The sequence below is a fragment of the Felis catus genome, chromosome A2, assembly GCF_018350175.1.
Source record: "Felis catus isolate Fca126 chromosome A2, F.catus_Fca126_mat1.0, whole genome shotgun sequence".
Classification (NCBI taxonomy): Eukaryota; Metazoa; Chordata; class Mammalia; order Carnivora; family Felidae; genus Felis; species Felis catus.
Window position 1 is genome coordinate 18,577,600 of NC_058369.1, and position 17,423 is coordinate 18,595,022.

The 17,423-nt window shown below is 43.5% G+C and overlaps 2 protein-coding genes across 5 annotated transcripts in view; one reads left to right on the top strand and one right to left on the bottom strand.

Annotated features, from left to right (window-relative positions):
• LOC109495556 (translation initiation factor IF-2) overlaps positions 1–7,344 on the bottom strand; it is a 35,907-nt gene extending 28,563 nt beyond the window's left edge. Inside the window, exon 1 of the mRNA XM_045042226.1 lies at positions 7,310–7,344. Within this exon, the coding sequence (XP_044898161.1) occupies positions 7,310–7,344 (35 nt within the window). The remainder of the gene's footprint in view (positions 1–7,309) is intronic.
• DAG1 (dystroglycan 1) overlaps positions 1–17,423 on the top strand; it is a 71,495-nt gene that overhangs the window by 5,127 nt on the left and 48,945 nt on the right. For 3 of the 4 annotated variants that reach the window (XM_023240658.2, XM_023240650.2, XM_006928746.5), the window contains exon 2: positions 2,368–2,426. The exons of the other annotated variant lie outside the window; for it this stretch is intronic. The gene's annotated coding sequence lies outside the window, so the exon portion shown is untranslated. The remainder of the gene's footprint in view (positions 1–2,367; positions 2,427–17,423) is intronic. 4 annotated transcript variants of the gene reach the window in all.

The window sequence follows — 17,423 nt, forward strand, 5'->3', positions numbered from 1 at the left end:
TGTCCTGTGTATTGGTTAAGGATTTCTCTGTCCTTTTCTGGAGTTTTCTGTCTCCTCCCCATTAAAGAGTGTATCTGTGCCTTTGCCAGTGTTTCTGTGCTGTTGCTTCGTAAGCCTCCATCTTTTTCTGCTTTTTCTGTGTTGACATTCTAGGCCTGGAGTAAGATGATAGTGGTTTTGAATACACAAGTGATTAATCTAGTTATTTCCCACTGGGTCTTTTTGTGTCTATGCCTCTGGATAATAATTTAAAACAGTCTTCCTACGAGTCACATAACCTGCTTTGCCTTTTGACCGTTCTATTTCACTCTGATCATTAGTCAGTAATACTGCTCAGATAGCAATTTCTATAAATAGGATTTTAGAGTAGTTTACAAAATTACACCAGCCAGAGGGCTTAATTTAGCTTTAATGAATAGGGTTTCCTATTTTCCTATTTTCCTATTTCTTGTGTTTGATAGCTAAGCATTTTCTTAACTTTGCTCTGGGTCTAGGCTGGAAAGATGGATGGGATGCAGTGGTACAATATCATAAACTGAAGATGTCTAAATTGATGAAGCTGTTCTGTGTTCTCTGTTGGAGTAAATTAAATCTGAAAGAAACTTTAGCAGTATGCTGATTTAATTTATACTTATATTTTATTTTAATTAAAAATTTTGGAGGCACCTGGGGTGGCTCAGTCGGTTAAGCGTCCAAGTTTGGCTCAGGTCATGATCTTGCGGTTCTTGAGTTCGAGCCCTGCTTCGGGCTCTGTGCAGACATCTCAGAGCCTGGAGCCTGCTTCGGATTCTTTATCTTCCCTCTGCTCTTCCCCCACTTGCCCTCTGTCTCTCTCTCAAAAATAAATAAGCATTAAAAAAAAAAAAATTAAAGGGACGACTGGGTGGCTCAGTTGGGTGGACATCTGACTTCGGCTCGGGTCATGATCTCACAGTTTGTGAGTCTGAGCCCCACATCAGGTTCTGTGCTGATAGCCTGGAGCCTGCTTCGGATTCTGTGTCTCCCTCTCTCTGCTCCTCCCCCACTTGCTCTCTGTCTCTCTCTGACTCTCAAAAATCAATAAGTTTATTTATTTAAGCAGTCTCTGCACCTAACATGGGCCTCGAAATTAGTACCCTGAGATCAAGAGCTGCATGCTCTACGGACTGAGCCAGCCAGGTGCCTGGGTTTATACTTTGGCTTTATTTTTTCTAAAGTTTATTTTTGAGAGAGAAAGTGCACATGTGCACATGTGAGTGAGTGGGGGAGAGGCAGAGAGTGAGGGGGAGAAAGAGAATCCCAAGCAGGCTACCCACTATCAGCGTGGAGCCCAGTGTGGGGCTTGAACCCACAAATTGTGAGATCATGACCTGAGCTGAAATCAGGAGTTGAATGCTTAGCTGACTGAACCATCCAGGTGCCTCTACTTCTGTTTTATTTATTTTTTTTAATTTTAATTTAAATTTTTAAATTTTTTTTTAATGTTTATTATTTTGAGAGAGAGAGAGAGAGAGAGAGAGAGAGAGAGACAGTGTGAGCGGAGGAGGGGAAGAGAGAGAGGGAGGCACAGAATCTGAAGCAGGCTTCAGGCTCCGGCTGTCAGCACAGAGCCCGACATGGGGCATGAACCCATGAACCACGAGATCACGACCTGAGCCGAAGTTGGACACTTAACCATCTGAGCCACCCAGGTGCCCCTCTACTTCTGTTTTAAAAGCAGGCTCATAGGGGTGCCTGGGTGGCTCAGCTGGTTAAACATCTGACTTGGGTTCAGGTCATGATCTCACAGTTGGTGAGTTCAAGCCCTGTGTTGGGCTCTGTGCTGACAGCTCAGGGCCTAGAGCCTGCCTCAGATTCTGTGTGTATGTGTCTCTTTCTGCTCCTCCTCGCTCGTGCTCTCTCTCAAAAATAAATTAACATTAAAAAATAAAATCAGGCTCATAGTGGGAACAATCAACTGAATATAAAAAAATCACTTTTATGGCTGACTTTGTCCTACACATCATGGGGTACATTTAATAGCCCTGAGGTTAAAATACCACTGTCTAAATTTTAGATATTGGAATTGTTTATTGTAATTATTTTAATTAAGTGATCTCCATGCACAACACGGGACTCAAACTCATGACCTTCAGATCAAGAGTTGCATGCTCTACCGATTGAGCTAGCCAGGTGCCCCTATTGGAATTATTTCTGTCTTTGAAATTGTTTACAGTTTTTGGTACTGGTTTAATTCTACAGAAAACATTTAGTTTGTCACTCTTTGACAAAGAAAGGTGACTGATTGGTGGGGTGGGCAGGAGACTGAGTGGCATTCCCCACTTCCTTTGGTGTAATTCTTTTTTGGTTGTGGGCATTCACCAATATTGGATCCTTCTTTTCCTGCAGGGCCTCTGCTCTTCAGGAAGATAAAAGACTTTTAAAGCAGCCTAGCACTAGAAGGCAAGGTAAGGTACTTGAAAAGAGATTGCTGCAAAAGAAAGATGATTGGTACTTGCATTCTTGGCAAAATGATTATGGGATTTTAAGACACCATAGTGGGGAAAAAGCTGTATCAAGTAATACATATATTTAAAATAAGAAATTTTGAAAATGAAAAGAAAGGAAAAATCCTTTGTCCCCCAATTTTAGTCTTTCTTTTTTTTTTTTTTTTAAGTTTTATTTAATCTTTGCACCACACGTGGAGCTTGAACCCACAACCCCAAGATCAAGAGTCTCATGCTCTTCCAACTGAGCCAGCCAGACACCTGTAGTCAGTCTTTATTTTATTTTTAAAAATTTATTATTTTTAAATTAATCTCCACACCCAATCTGGGGCTTGAACTCAGAACCTCAGGGTCAGGAGTTGCTTGCTCCACTGACTGAGCCAGCCAGGCACCCACTAGTCTCTCTTTAAATAGGAAATGCCAACCCATGGTACAAACTCAGAAAGTTCAAAAGGATTATGCAAGGGAAAGCTTCTACCCATCCCTTTAGTCCCCAGTTCTCCCTAGGAGCAGCCATTATTCCCTGAGACCTGGGTGTCCTCCAGAGACCTTGGGCAGCACTTTTACGGAGTTTAGGTTAGAGCATAGACTCCATTTTTATCCTGCTTTTTTCTTAGCATTATAGCATGAGCTGTGTTATAGATATACAACATTTGTAATGGCTAACCTGTTCGTAGTTCTTAGTTGTTTCTTACTTTGATTATAATATGTAATGTTGCTATTAACATTTTTGGGCATTAAGCTTTTTTGGAATCTTTTTTTTTTTTTTTTTTTTTTAAGAATTTCATTATTTAAAAAAAAATAATCTCTACACTCAGTGTGGAGCTCAAATTCAACCCAAGAGCTGCATGCCCCACTGACTTTAGCTAGTCAAGCACCCCTAGAATCTTTCTTATCACCATATTAAATATAAAGCTTTTGAAAAAAGTGAGACATGACTTACAGTTTTGTAGGAGCACATCTGTATTGTAGGAGCACATCTGTAATGTCACGTGAGGCTGGTTTGTATTCGTTTTTATTTTTAAGCATGGTGTATGTTTTCCCTGGTCCCTTTTCTGTGACTTGTATGGATATGTGATTTTTATAGCCATGCAGAGGCCCAGGCTCAATGTTCTCTGCCATTGGCGTAGGTGTAGCCACAGATTCAGTCTTCCTGAGGCGGTCCCAGCTCTCAGATACCCTAAGTATAGGGGAGGGTGCCATCAAGGGGAGCTCAAGGACAAGTGAGACACTTGGAAGGATGTGTCATATTCAGGGAAACAATGACCAGTGCCCAGCTTGACACTTGCTCTTCATTTTTATGGATGTTGAGTTTTTGTATGTGGAGTATGGGGATCTACAAACAAGAAGCATCTCTTACAGAGTTATTTCTTTTTTCTTTAATTTATTATTATTAATAACATTTTTAATGTTTATTTATTTTTGAGAGGGAGAGAGAGAGAGAGAGACAGGACAAGTGGGGGAAGGGCAGAGAGAGAGAGAGAGACAGACAGACAGACACGCAGAGTCTGAAGCAGGCTCCAGGCTCAGAACTGTCAGCATAGAGCCCAACATAGGGCTTGAACCCACAAACCGTGAGATCATCATCTGAGCCAGAGTCGGGTGTTTAACCAATTGAGCCACCCAGGCACCCCGTATTATTATTATTTTTTAAGTAAGCCCTACACCTAACGTGGGGCTTGAACTCATGACCTGAGATCAAGGGTCACTTGCTCTACTGATTGAGCCAGTCGGGTGCCCCCAGAGTTCTTTCTAATAGTTGGTATCTAGGAGCACCTGGGTGGTTCAGTTGATTAAGCACCCAACTCTTGGTATTAGCTCAGGTCGTGATCTCATGGTTGTGGGATCAAGCCCCACATTGGGGCTTGGATTTCTTGAATTCCTGCTTGGAATTCATTCTCTCTCTCTCTCTCTCTCTCTCTCAAAATAAATAAGTAAACATTAAAAAAGTAATAATAGTTGGTATCTACTGAAATAGGTTAGTGGACTTGGAGATGTTTGTTTTTGCAAATGATATGGTCGTTTCTATTTTACCTCTCTCTGTGCTGGGAGCATTTCCCTCCAAGCATCCTAGGGATTGATAAGGGATTACTTAAAATTCCCAAGGCTGTCTATAGCAGAAGTGAACCAGTTCTGCCTTGGTTGTCATAAATGCCTCTCTTAATTAGCTCAGTTCTCTAGGACTGGGTTGATACTTCAGCCAATTTTTGCCAAGAAAAATTATACAGGGAATAATGGAATTCCAAATAGCATTTCCTTTTTATTTGGCTATTAATCAGAACCTGGGACACCGTCCATTTTCTGGGCCCTTATTTTACTATGGAATGCTTCCATAAAACACGCATCTCTCATCACTATAAATGTCACGTGTATACTCCTGTTTGGGCTGGTAGGTTATCTTTGCATCATAACTGCCCTGACCTCAGGGAGCCTTGCTTACTGGATTTTTTTTTTTTTTTTTTTTAATTTTTTTTTTTTTGTTTTTTTGTTTGTTTTTTTTTTTTTTTTTAATATGAAATTTATTGACAAATTGGTTTCCATACAACACCCAGTGCTCATCCCAAAGGGTGCCCTCCTCAATACCCATCACCCACCCTCTCCTCCCTCCCACCCCCCATCAACCCTCAGTTTGTTCTCAGTTTTTAAGAGTCTCTTATGCTTTGGCTCTCTCCCACTCTAACCTGTTTTTTTTTTTCCTTCCCCTCCCCCATGGGTTCCTGTTAATTTCTCAGGGTCCACATAAGAGTGAAACCATATGGTATCTGTCTTTCTCTGTATGACTTATTTCACTTAGCATCACACTCTCCAGTTCCATCCACGTTGCTACAAAAGGCCATATTTCATTTTTTCTCATTGCCACGTAGTACTCCATTGTGTATATAAACCACAATTTCTTTATCCATTCATCAGTTGATGGACATTTAGGCTCTTTCCATAATTTGGCTATTGTTGAGAGTGCTGCTATGAACATTGGGGTACAAGTGGCCCTATGCATCAGTACTCCTGTATCCCTTGGATAAATTCCTAGCAGTGCTATTGCTGGGTCATAGGGTAGGTTTATTTTTAATTTTCTGAGGAACCTCCACACTGCTTTCCAGAGCGGCTGCACCAATTTGCATTCCCACCAACAGTGCAAGAGGGTTCCCGTTTCTCCACATCCTCTCCAGCATCTGTAGTCTCCTGATTTGTTCATTTTGGCCACTCTGACTGGCGTGAGGTGATACCTGAGCGTGGTTTTGATTTGTATTTCCCTGATAAGGAGCGACGCTGAACATCTTTTCATGTGCCTGTTGGCCATCCGGATGTCTTCTTTAGAGAAGTGTCTATTCATGTTTTCTGCCCATTTCTTCACTGGGTTATTTGTTTTTCGGGTGTGGAGTTTGGTGAGCTCTTTATAGATTTTGGATACTAGCCCTTTGTCCGATATGTCATTTGCGAATATCTTTTCCCATTCCGTTGGTTGCCTTTTAGTTTTGTTGGTTGTTTCCTTTGCTGTGCAGAAGCTTTTTATCTTCATAAGGTCCCAGTAATTCACTTTTGCTTTTAATTCCCTTGCCTTTGGGGATGTGTCGAGTAAGAGATTGCTACGGCTGAGGTCAGAGAGGTCTTTTCCTGCTTTCTCCTCTAAGGTTTTGATGGTTTCCTGTCTCACATTTAGGTCCTTTATCCATTTTGAGTTTATTTTTGTGAATGGTGTGAGAAAGTGGTCTAGTTTCAACCTTCTGCATGTTGCTGTCCAGTTCTCCCAGCACCATTTGTTAAAGAGGCTGTCTTTTTTCCATTGGATGTTCTTTCCTGCTTTGTCAAAGATGAGTTGGCCATACGTTTGTGGGTCTAGTTCTGGGGTTTCTATTCTATTCCATTGGTCTATGTGTCTGTTTTTGTGCCAGCTTACTGGATTTTTTAATAGTGGAGACCAGCCTGATGAGTGGTCCTTGAGCAGGCGTGGGTTCTGCATCTTGTGGAAAATTAGGAAATGTAGAGAACTTTGCTCTACCTGTTATGTTAAGCATGCCTGAATAAGTGTCTTATATTTTTAGACTGAGCAGTGTTGGGAAGATTGAATTGCCTGAGTAGAGAAATTTGGTGGGAGGAGACTAGAAGAGAAGCTCTTTATTAAAGATCTAAAAATAGAATTCATTAAAGTCTCAAATAGATAACAGTAGGATTCCTGTCTTACTCTCTCCTCTGGATTTGTGCTACCAGCTGTTGCTTCTGCTTACCTGGAAAAGATCACAATATTTTGTCAGAAGGGTCAACAGTATAGACTTAAAATACTGTGTTTGCCAGTCTGAAGATGTGCTTTTTCCAGTTTTAAAGTACTTTAAAAAGCGACTGGATTCTTTGGCGCCGGGAAGAAATTCTTAGCAGGAAAAGTTGATTCTTTTCCTTGGAATGCCCGCCCTGAGCTGACAGGGCCTGTGGGGTCCCCTCTCCCCTCAAAGCCTTGAGTTTTTTTCCTTCTGGTTAGGCATTGATGATGAGAGAGGGGACTCTTGTATGAGGCATCTAATTTGCCCATCTAATGCTACCTTAATCAGATGGGACCTCAGGTTTCCCTTCTGATTTTTTAAAGAGGGGTTTCTTTTTGAATCAAAAAGGTGGAAAGGAAAATGGCTGCTCATGTGCCTATGGTGCCCCGGGCTGCCTTTGCCCTTTTCCTCTGTGTGAGGGGGTGAAGGAATATCCTTGTCTCCCCTCTTCTCTCCTGCCATGAGCTTCCAGGGAGAATGGGGCTCATTGTGGGCTGTGCCTGCAGGCACAGTGTCAGGTCTGCTGTGGCTTCTCTCTGGTCTGCTGTGGTTTCTGGGTGCTGAGGGCCCAGCAAGTAGTCATTTCCTCACATGCTGCCCTGCTGTTCAGGACTGTTCTGAGGCATGGTGCATGTGTTTTGTTTGCTCCTAGGTCTGTCCTCTGATTTTGTCACGTCTTGATAAACATTCTTGTGGACCCTTTTGCAGGCCTGAGCTCACTCTTGCAACAGATTTGAGGCCATATTTGGAGAGGCAGGCCTGCTGCTCCCAAGGGTGGCTTAGTGCCTGGTCACAAGAGGCTGGGCACTCTCTCCAGGCCTTTCTTATGTTTGGAATCCTCTGGGAAGCATAGGATTAATCTATTTGTGAATGAAATAGGCTTTAAATTTTTAAAAATTTATTTTAGCCTTCAATTGTATCTCAGTAAGGCTGGAAAAAATTTGTTTTAGCTTTAATCAACTATAGAACTTATTCAAGATGTGAAATGCTAGAGTATGATTCTCCAGGTAGGGGAAGCCAGAGGGACTCAGCTTTTTAAAAAACAGGTTTGTTTTGGACGTGGATACTCTCTCCTGATACCAAAGTGCCTTACCCATCAGGCGGTTCTTTTTTATTTTTTTAATGTTTATTTTTTGAAAGAGAGAGACAGAGCATGAGTGGAGGAGGAGCAGAGAGAGAGGGAAACACAGAGCTTGAAGCAGGCTCCAGGTTCTGAGCTGTCAGCATAGAGCCCAGTGCAGGGCTTGAACTCACAAACCGCGGGATCATGACCTGAGCCGAAGTCGGGTGCTTAACTGACTGAGCCGCCCAGGTGCCCTCATCAGGCGGTTCTTTTGACCCTAGACCAGTGTGTCCTTGGGGAAAAAAAAGTATGAGGTACTTCTGTTTTTTGTGAGTGGACAGATAGAGGCTGCTTCTTTTTCAGGGGTGTTAGTTTCAGATGGGGAGCCAGATGTATGGTCAGCTGTTGTGCATTAGCAGGTTCTGTAAGGATCAGGTGAGTGAGCTGGTGATGGTAGGAGGATGGAAAAGCCCTGGTCAGGCCCTCCTGGAGTTGGCAGAGGGCTTTTCTACATGAAGTCTGTATGATTGCATGGATGGCTGCTAATTTTGTTCCTTTAAAACCCAGATAGGGAGATTATTCGGAATGGTACTGGAAAGATCATTTGAGTAAAAAAATTCCATTCTTTCCATGATGCTTCAGTATGTCTGATTTCTTCGTCTTCTGTGGAAGTGTCCTCTGGAAGGAGCAGCTGGCACTGGCACTACCCTGGGTGTTTGCCTTCCTCCTACCTTTTGTTTTTTTTCTTTTATTAGAGGGGGACAAAATCTAGTCTATTTTATCCTTCTGATTGGGCAGAATGATAGGTTTCTTTTCTCTGTTTTAGGATTGGGAGTGGCGTTTTGTTTTTATCAAATAAAAGAATAAAACATACTTACCATGCTGAGATCACACTGTCAATACCAGCACTTGTTATAAGATGGTATTGAGTTCTAATGGAGAACTCTTCTTTCAGATAGTGCCTGCTCGTACATAGTGTTTTGGGTCATGAGTTCCCAAGAGGTGAGGTCTACCCACTGAAGGTCCTTGCACTTTGGCAAGACCAGCAAGAGTTTGGCACAACCAGCAAGAGTTTGGCACAAGTGTGATGAGGTTGGACAAAGAAAACTGAGTATTCTCAGCAGTAGAAACAGGGGCCTGAGGAAGGAACCTACCAGATGTACTGAGTCCCCTGGGACCCTTGCATCCTAATATGGCTTAAGTAAGGCCCTTGACCTCTCTGCTTCAGTAAAACTGGGACAGAGTATCCTTCCCATAGGCTGCTGAGAAGGAAATAAAGGTTGACTAGTAATGTTCCCTGTACTGTTCTGTAATGGCTACTTGTTAATATTACATTTATCCTTTTCCTTTCCAGTGTAAATTAGGACTCTGATATTTAACAAAGGCTGGTTATGTTTCTTAGGTTGAGTTGCGGGTTCAGGGGTGTTTTTTTATTATGTTTCACAATTACAAGTGTAATAGGTGATTTTAGATGTAGCTAGCATTTGATAGAATCAAACAAACCTAGATACAAGCCCATTGGTACCTCCCAGGAAGCAGCTCTACCTTGACTGCTCACTCATCTGTGGGGTTTTGAGTGCTACGGTGTCTTGTTGGGGCGGGTGGTCCTTGGAGGCGTTGGCCTCTGTCAAGATGAGTAAGAGGATGAAAATGCTTTGAGGACCAAGGTCTCTCTCTGTTAACTAGACAGCCTTGTTTAGATTTTTTTTTAAAGTAACCTCCACACCCAGTGTGGGGCTCAAACTCATGACCCAAGATCAAGAGTTGCATACTCCACTGGCTGAGCGAGCCAGGCGTCCCAACATTGTTTAGATTTTTAAGAAGTTTCTTCAGAGGTTGTTTGTGCCCAGGTTTGTTTTCTTGAATCTTACCAGTGAAGTAGGAGCATAGGCTGACAAGGTTGTTGCATGTGAGTTGAGTGACTGGAAGTGCTTTGTTTCTTTTTCTGTACGCTGTTTATATCTTTTCAAGCTATCAGCAGCAGTGCATGCCTTAGAGTGAAAGCCCTTGGTTTTCAAAGGACTAGACGTGTACTTATTTTTTCTCCTCATGACCATATGACCTCCTGACTGGGTAACTTATTAAACTTTGGCTTTGCAGCCAACTTGCATTTTAAGAGACCAGGAGTGAGTGAGTGAGTGCTCCTGGTTATATGTTGGCAGCAGCAGATTCTATACCTGGAACATGTAATTCAGTAAGCTGTAGGGTTGGAATTCTTTAGAACAGGAATTTTGAGGTGTTATTATAATTATCATTGTTTTGGTTAATAGGAACAACTTAGTATGGAATGTTTGAACCTTACTCTGTAAAGTCAACATCTCCCTGGAAACCAGAACTGTTTTGGGCTTCCTTGACTCCTAGAGGGACAAATTGAGTACAAATTCTTTGGGGTGTGATGGGGCGAGGGTACAACCAACAGTGCCGAACTTCTAAGCAGAGAATAATTTTCCTAAAGGTAAAAATCGGGTTCCAGCCTCCAAGTGATGTAGGTAGGCACTGTGTTTTATGATTCTGTGTTGGGTGGGAGCTGCCTCTGGGTTCCCAGTGGGGCAGTCTCCACATGATTTCCAGATACTGGAGGCATCTGGTTTCTGACCTTTGTGTTAGAGGCACATGAGGGTAGAGCTGTAGGCTGTTATCAGATAAGAAAATGACATGATACCACCAGAGGGGAGTTGAAAATAAAGCTCTAAATGCTCACTCTAAATCCTCTGATAGGCTAGAGGGGAAGCAGAGCCCACAGGGTTGCTCCCAGCCTGGGAGTAGTTCTGGACGGTGCTGAACAGGCAGTCCAGAGAAGGCCACTGTATAGGAGCTGATTCTCAATAGAATAGAAGAAACCCCAGTATTGAAGCAAGTCCATTTCTACTGCAGGCACTCCAGACTCCTTGTCATTTTGGAAGGATTACTGACCTTGGCAGTTTTATTTCACATTTGGGTCTGAGGTGGAGAAACCAGGACACCCAGTAGTGTTCATAGCAATGCCCATGTTCTTTTTTTTTTTTTTTTAATTTTTTTTTCAATGTTTATTTATTTTTGGGACAGAGAGAGACAGAGCATGAACGGGGGAGGGGCAGAGAGAGAGGAAGACACAGAATCGGAAACAGGCTCCAGGCTCTGAGCCATCAGCCCAGAGCCTGACGCGGGGCTCGAACTCACGGACCGCGAGATCGTGACCTGGCTGAAGTCGGACGCTTAACTGACTGCGCCACCCAGGCGCCCCAGCAATGCCCATGTTCTTAAGCTGGTCTGCTCATGTAGGTTGTCTGAGGCACAGAAACTACACTCATATGAGATTATGGGTGACTGGAATATTTGTATTTTGTGTATATATTTAAAAAAAATTTTTTAAATGTTTATTTATTTATTTTGAGAGAGTGAGAGAGCAGGGGAGGGGCAGAGAGAGAGGGAGAGAGAATCCCAGTCAAGCTTTGCCCTGTCAGCACAGGGCCCTTTGTGGGGCTCAATCTAACGAACGCTGAGATCGTGACCTGAGCTGAAATCATGAGTTGGACAGTCAGCCGACTGGGCCACCCAGACGCCCCTGTATATATATATTTTAAAGTGTTTATTCTGTGTCAGGTCCTCATTGTAAGTGTTTTACTTGCATTAGCACACCTAAGGAATCTATGCTTATAATTAGAAAAAGTTAAAGACAAAAGGAATTTGATTTAGGAAGTGTTTAAGATTAAATACTATTAAGCAGCCTTGTAAGACAGGCTAGCCTATGGACTGTGGAAAAGACTGTCAGCTGGCATTCAGTGGGCAGGCCCTGTTGGTGCTGGGTTTCAGTTCTTTCATTTGCAGGTGGTTTTTTAGTTCCTGTCATGTCCTGGGCACTGTGCTAGGCTCTGGGGATGGATCTGGTGATGGGTGAGACAGGTATGGGCCCTGCCCTACTGAGGCAAAAGAGGAAGGAGAAGTGAAGATTATTTCTTCTCAGTTGGTATTTTTTAGAAGAAAGTGTGTTTTGGAGAGGCTGAAGGTCACACCCCCGAAGTGAGCATAGGCAGTCAGTATGCCTCTGATTCATCTTGGGGGGAGGGGGGGGCTAGACCCATCTCAGAGAGTGATATGAGGCATCAGGAAGAGGACTTTGGAGAGCCTGGGAGGCAGTTCTAGTGATGATGATGATGATGATGATGATGATGATGGTGGTGGTGGTGGTGGTGGTGGTGGTGGTGGTGGTGGTAGTGGTGATATTTTTACTGTAGTTGACACACAGTGTTACATTAGTTTCTGTGGAAACTAATCACTGTTTACAACACAGTGATTGGATAACTGCAGTTCTAGATTATTTTCAAAGCCAGACTGACATTTGGGCACACACAGATATGTCTGTGACCTATTGAGCCAGTTCCTGGCGCTGATGCCATGCCTTAGGTGATCCTGGTAGGGCCTGCAAAATGGTGTTTCAGAGATTGGCCGAAGTGAACCATGGAAGCCCTCTTGGTTTGGTAGTGATTTGGATAAGGATGTGGGGGGAATTTGGGGGTTAATTGAGGAAGCTGCAGGACCAAATGGGAGGGGGATTAGAGAAGATGAACCCTGGAAAGGAGAGGGGAGGGAGAAGATAACAGTGAGCAGAGGAACTTTGTTAAGTTTGCTCTGTTAATTCCCAAGTTGGAGGAGATGGGAGGCCAGGGGGACAGCAAGGGTGGGATCTAGAAACCATTGTGGGGTCAAGTCGGCTAGGAGTAGGGATGGGAGACTTTGACCAGCCCTAAAATGATGGATTTATGGTGTAGATAGAGGTAGCTTCTGAACAGAAACTAAGGCAGTGAGGTTGGTCTAGGCCAGAGCTGAGGAATAGCGGAATCTGAAAGGCAGCGTTGGTGTGCTTTACCAGGGGAGCAAGTTAAAACCCTTCAGGCTGTGAGAGTCAGGAAAATCGGCAGTGGAAGGAGTAATGCCTGGAGGAGACGTGGGGATTTTTGGTTCCCCAGTTAAAAATAAACAATTTATCTCTGAGAACTGGTTGAGAGATGGATAAAGGAGCCACACAGGTGGCTGCAACATCAGCTTAATAACTAACAACTGTTGGAGAGCATAGCACCAGGGGAGTGGCCACTGGGGGTTCCTCATGCCGAACCCCAGAATTGGAGGTACCCACCTAGTTGGCTGTGGGGCTAACCTCTGTGTTCACCCTTCCTGTCTTTCTTTCTACATGTTCTGCTTTACACAGTCTTCAAACTCTTCCAGGGTTGGTTTGGTTTTATGATTATTTCATCTTTTGTTTGTTTGTTTGTTTGGAGAGAGAGAGAGGGAATATCTTAAGCAGGCTCCATGTTCAGCACGGGGCTTGACTGGGAGCTTGACATGGGGCTCAGTCTTAACGACCATGATAAGCTCATGACCTGAGCCCAAATCAAGAGTCAGATACTTAACTGAGCCACCCAGGCGCACCTGTTTACTTCATCTTATTGTTATTTATTTTTTTTTTTGCATTTTTGCAAATTCTTTAATATCTGGCTTGTAGAAGACAGCTGGATTTTTATATTGTTTCTGCATTCATTCTGTTGCAGTATCACTTTACCTTATTAAAACTATATATGTATGTGTGTATATATATATATATATGTATATTTATGTATATGTATACATATGTGTATGTGTATAATATACGTACGTATACTTAAAGTAGGCTCCACACCCAAGGTGGGGCTTGAACTCAAGACCTCGACATCAAGAGTTCTACCAACTGAGTCAGCCAGGTGCCCCTAAAAATATTCTATTAACCTTTTTTTTAAACTTTACTAGTGTAAAATAAAACAAAAATAGAGAAAACAACCTCTCCCCCCCGAAAAAAAAATATAGCTTAGTGAATTATAAGGTTAAGAAATAGAGCTTTGCTGGCCCTACCAGAGACCTCTTGGTGGGTCCCATCCCTGCTACAGCCCTCCGTTTCCTACCTTCCAAAGGTGACCCCCAACCTGTTTTTTTGTATCCATTTCCTTACATTTATTTTTGGTTTTATCTTCCACATGTGTATCCTTAGGCACTGTAGTTTAGTTTAATTTTATCTTTTCTTTTTTTTTAAGTAAGCTCCACACCCAGCATGGGGCTTGAACTCACAACCCTGAGATCAAGAGTTGCATGCTCAACTGACTGAGCCAGCCAGGTGCCCCAGTTTTGACCATTTTTAAAACTTGGTATGTCTTCTAAGTTTCTTTAATCTACAGATTCCCCCTCTATCCCCTTTCCTTGCAATTATCTGCTGAAAACCCTGGACACTTAAATTTGTGGAGTCTTCCCACAGTCCAAATTTTTGTTTAAGTTTTTTTTTTTTAATTTGTTTTTAATGTTTATTTATTTTTGAGAGAGTGTGAGCGAGAGCACGCACAAGTGGAGGAAGGGCAGAGAGAGAGGGAGACACAGAATCCAAAGCAGGCTCCAGGCCTCTGGCTCCCAGCTGTCAGCACAGAGCCCGATGCAGGGCCCAAACTCATGAACTGTGAGATCATGACCTGAGCCAAAGTTGGACGCTTAACTGACTGAGCCACCTAGGTGCCCCTCCCACAGTCCAAATTTAGCAGATGGTGTCTCAGGGTGCAGGCCACCCATGCTCTTCTTTGCACTTCCTGTGAATCGATGACTGGATCCAAAGGCCGATCAGCCTCAGGTTTGGACCTTTGGCATGGCTGGAGGGCTGCTTTCCTCTTGTTCCACATTGCTCATTGCTGGTACCCAGAGCACCACTTCTGTGGGAGGACGAGGGCCTGAGGAGAGGCCAGGCCCAGCCCAGCCTCTCACTGGCTCTGTAGTCCTTGTCAAACCAGTCTCTCCAGAACCCATGTGACAGGTGTTGCAAGAGGAAGAGCCTGATGTCTCCTCTGGCTTAATTCACCAAAGTGGACTCACAGCAACATCCACCTCTCAGGCCCTCCCTTCCCTCTAACTCCCAATGTTCCTGCCTTTCCCTGTCTGTCCATCATTTTATCCCCTATTTTCAACTTTCCTTCCTTCCTTTCCCCCTTTGTTTATATGGTGTTCTGATGGGAAAAGAGCTGTTTGAGCTGAGGAGAGGGAATCTCATACTATTTGCTCACCGTCTGGGGGACTGTGGAAACCTCTGTTTACTCATCTGTAAAATGAAGGTGTTGATCCTGATGATTTAAATGGTTGCCTCATACTCTGTCCCATGAGTGTTGTGTTTTACAAATTTTCTCTGTGTTTGAAAGCTGTTTCAGAGGATTTTCTTCTTGTGGGGCACAGCCCCAGTGGTAAGGAAATGGAAAAATCTGGGTAGGGCATAGAGAGCAGCCAGAATCCCGTCTTTTCCTCATATCTGTGCCATTGGGCCAGTGGGCCGGGGGAACAGTGGAAGGCTCTGTGGGCTGTGGTCGTGGCCTCACATGCTGGTATCAAGCTCTGGGTACAGAAACCTGCCTTTCAGAAGAGGGAAGTGTGCCAGCTGCCAGTGCTGCAACTGTGCCGGTAGGTGGCTAAAGCTGTGGGCGTGTGGAGGGCCAGAGATTGTTTCATTGTGAGACTAGGCGTAAGCTCCAGGCCCAGGAACTTGTCAGCTGGCCCTGGCTTTCTCGTTTGCAGGCCCCACTCAGCTTCCCTCAGAATTTGATGGGCAGCCCAAGCCTATGTTTGATGCGGGGGCGACTCTGTGCTCACCTCAGAGACAGCAGCTGCCTGATCCACCTTTGCTGTGAGGATCTGGAGGTAAAGGGCTGTACTAGTGGCTGGCCTACACCTTTGTATATACTGAGCTCATTGCCCTTCAAGTGGGAATTGCTACTGAGGAAAGGTATCATGTACCGTCCTGGGGTTTATCTGGCCTTTCCCTAGTGCTGAGACACTTAGCATGTACATGTCGTGTTTTGTTTGTGGTGTTACTATTTCACACATTTAAAATTTCGTTTATGTTATACTGCATTTCAAAGCCAAATAAATTCAGATTTTTGTGTTGTTCTGTCCACTAAGATTGCTTAGGCCTAAGGAAGTAGACCAGGTTTTGTTTTCTTGTTTTGAATCCCAAGTTTTCTGAGAGTTTGTCCTTTTGGGAGGAGAACGTAAGGAATTCCAGTCAGGGAGGTGTGGGCTGTGCTGGAGGAAGGGCCGCAGAGGCTGCCTAGCAGTGCTCAGGAGCTGCCCATGGGAGTGGGTGTCAGGCAGCCAGCAGCAGGCATGGCAGTGAGGGGAATGCCGAATCTCCTGTATGAGTGATCTTTACTATTACATTTAAAAATGGAATTATTCATGTTTTGGTGAGGGCATAATTATGGCTACTTGCTTAGGGTGGTAAAGCAGGAGTTAAAGCCATGTTTCCTAGTGCTGGCTGCTCTGTTGGTGTTTGCTATCTATGATCAGCTAGCAGTAAAAGTAGTTAGGAGACCCTGCTTTCCCCTGAGGTGTCAGCAGGTAGCAGGCGCTGGCCAATTTATCCTAGGCCAGAGCTGAATTTTCTCATTCTTGAGTCTTTGAAAATACATTCTTTTATAGATAAAGCTGTTTCACTGAATCACCTGGTAACTAGTAGCATTTAATTTTTTTTGATGTCACCAATTTTTTTTAAATTGAAGCATTATTTATACATGTAGCAAAATGCATAAATCATAGATGTACAACTCAACACATTTTTACGTACTGTATACGCCACTGAGATCAAGATCTAGAACATTTCCAGAAGGTTCCATCGTGCCTTTCCCCAATCAGCATCTCCCCCAAAGTAACCACTCTTCTTTTGTTTTGTTTTAAGGTTTATTTATTTTGAGAGAGCGCAGGCAAGCAAGGGAGGGGCAGAGAGGGAGACAGAGAATCCCAAGCAGGCTCCACGTTGTCAGGGCATAGCTCCATACGGGGCTCAACCCGCGAACCAGGAGATCATGATCTGAGCCGAAATCAAGAGATGCTCAACAGATTGAGCCACCCAGGTGCCCCTTCCCTAAAGTAACCACTCTTCTAACCTCTGTCCTTAAGCTTAGTTTTCCTGCTCTTGATCTTCATGTAAGTGGAATGATAGAACGTGTGCGTACTGTCATTTGTTTTTTTTTCTTGCTAAACATTAGGTCTGTGGCGTCTGTGTGGTTCTATACAGCATTTTGTTCTCTTTTGTCGTATAGTATTTCACACGAATATATCACAGTTTACTGCTTTTCCTGTTGGTAAACATTTGGGCTGTGTCTAGTTTTTGACATCCTGAATAATACTGATGTAAATGTTCTTGTTCCTGTCTTCTGTTGGTATATACTAAGAATGAGTTGTGGATATATTTGATGTTTTAATAACTGGGGATTTTGTTTATATGCCTCTTGTTGTATTTTATTTTTGATCTTTTTATTATGGGGAATTTCAAGTACACTCTTAATGACTAGCTTAGTGACTAGCGTAGCATAATATTCACGTTTCTAACTTTTGCCCCACCTCACATAATTTTGAAGCAAGTCTCAGATATCCGGTCATTTCATCCCTCAGTAGTTTGGTGTCTGGCTCTAGAAGATAACGTAACCATAGCATCTGCTAAAGGGCTTCGTGTTCCTTCTTTCTGGTCCTGGTGTTTTTCTCCAGGGTTTGTATCATGGTCCTCATGGTGGGGTGTGGCTCCCAGTTCCTGTTACTCCTCATCCTGGTGAAGTTGCCTAGGTCAGTTGGTTTTTCCAGGCAGCCTTCGAACCAAGAACTAGCATGATA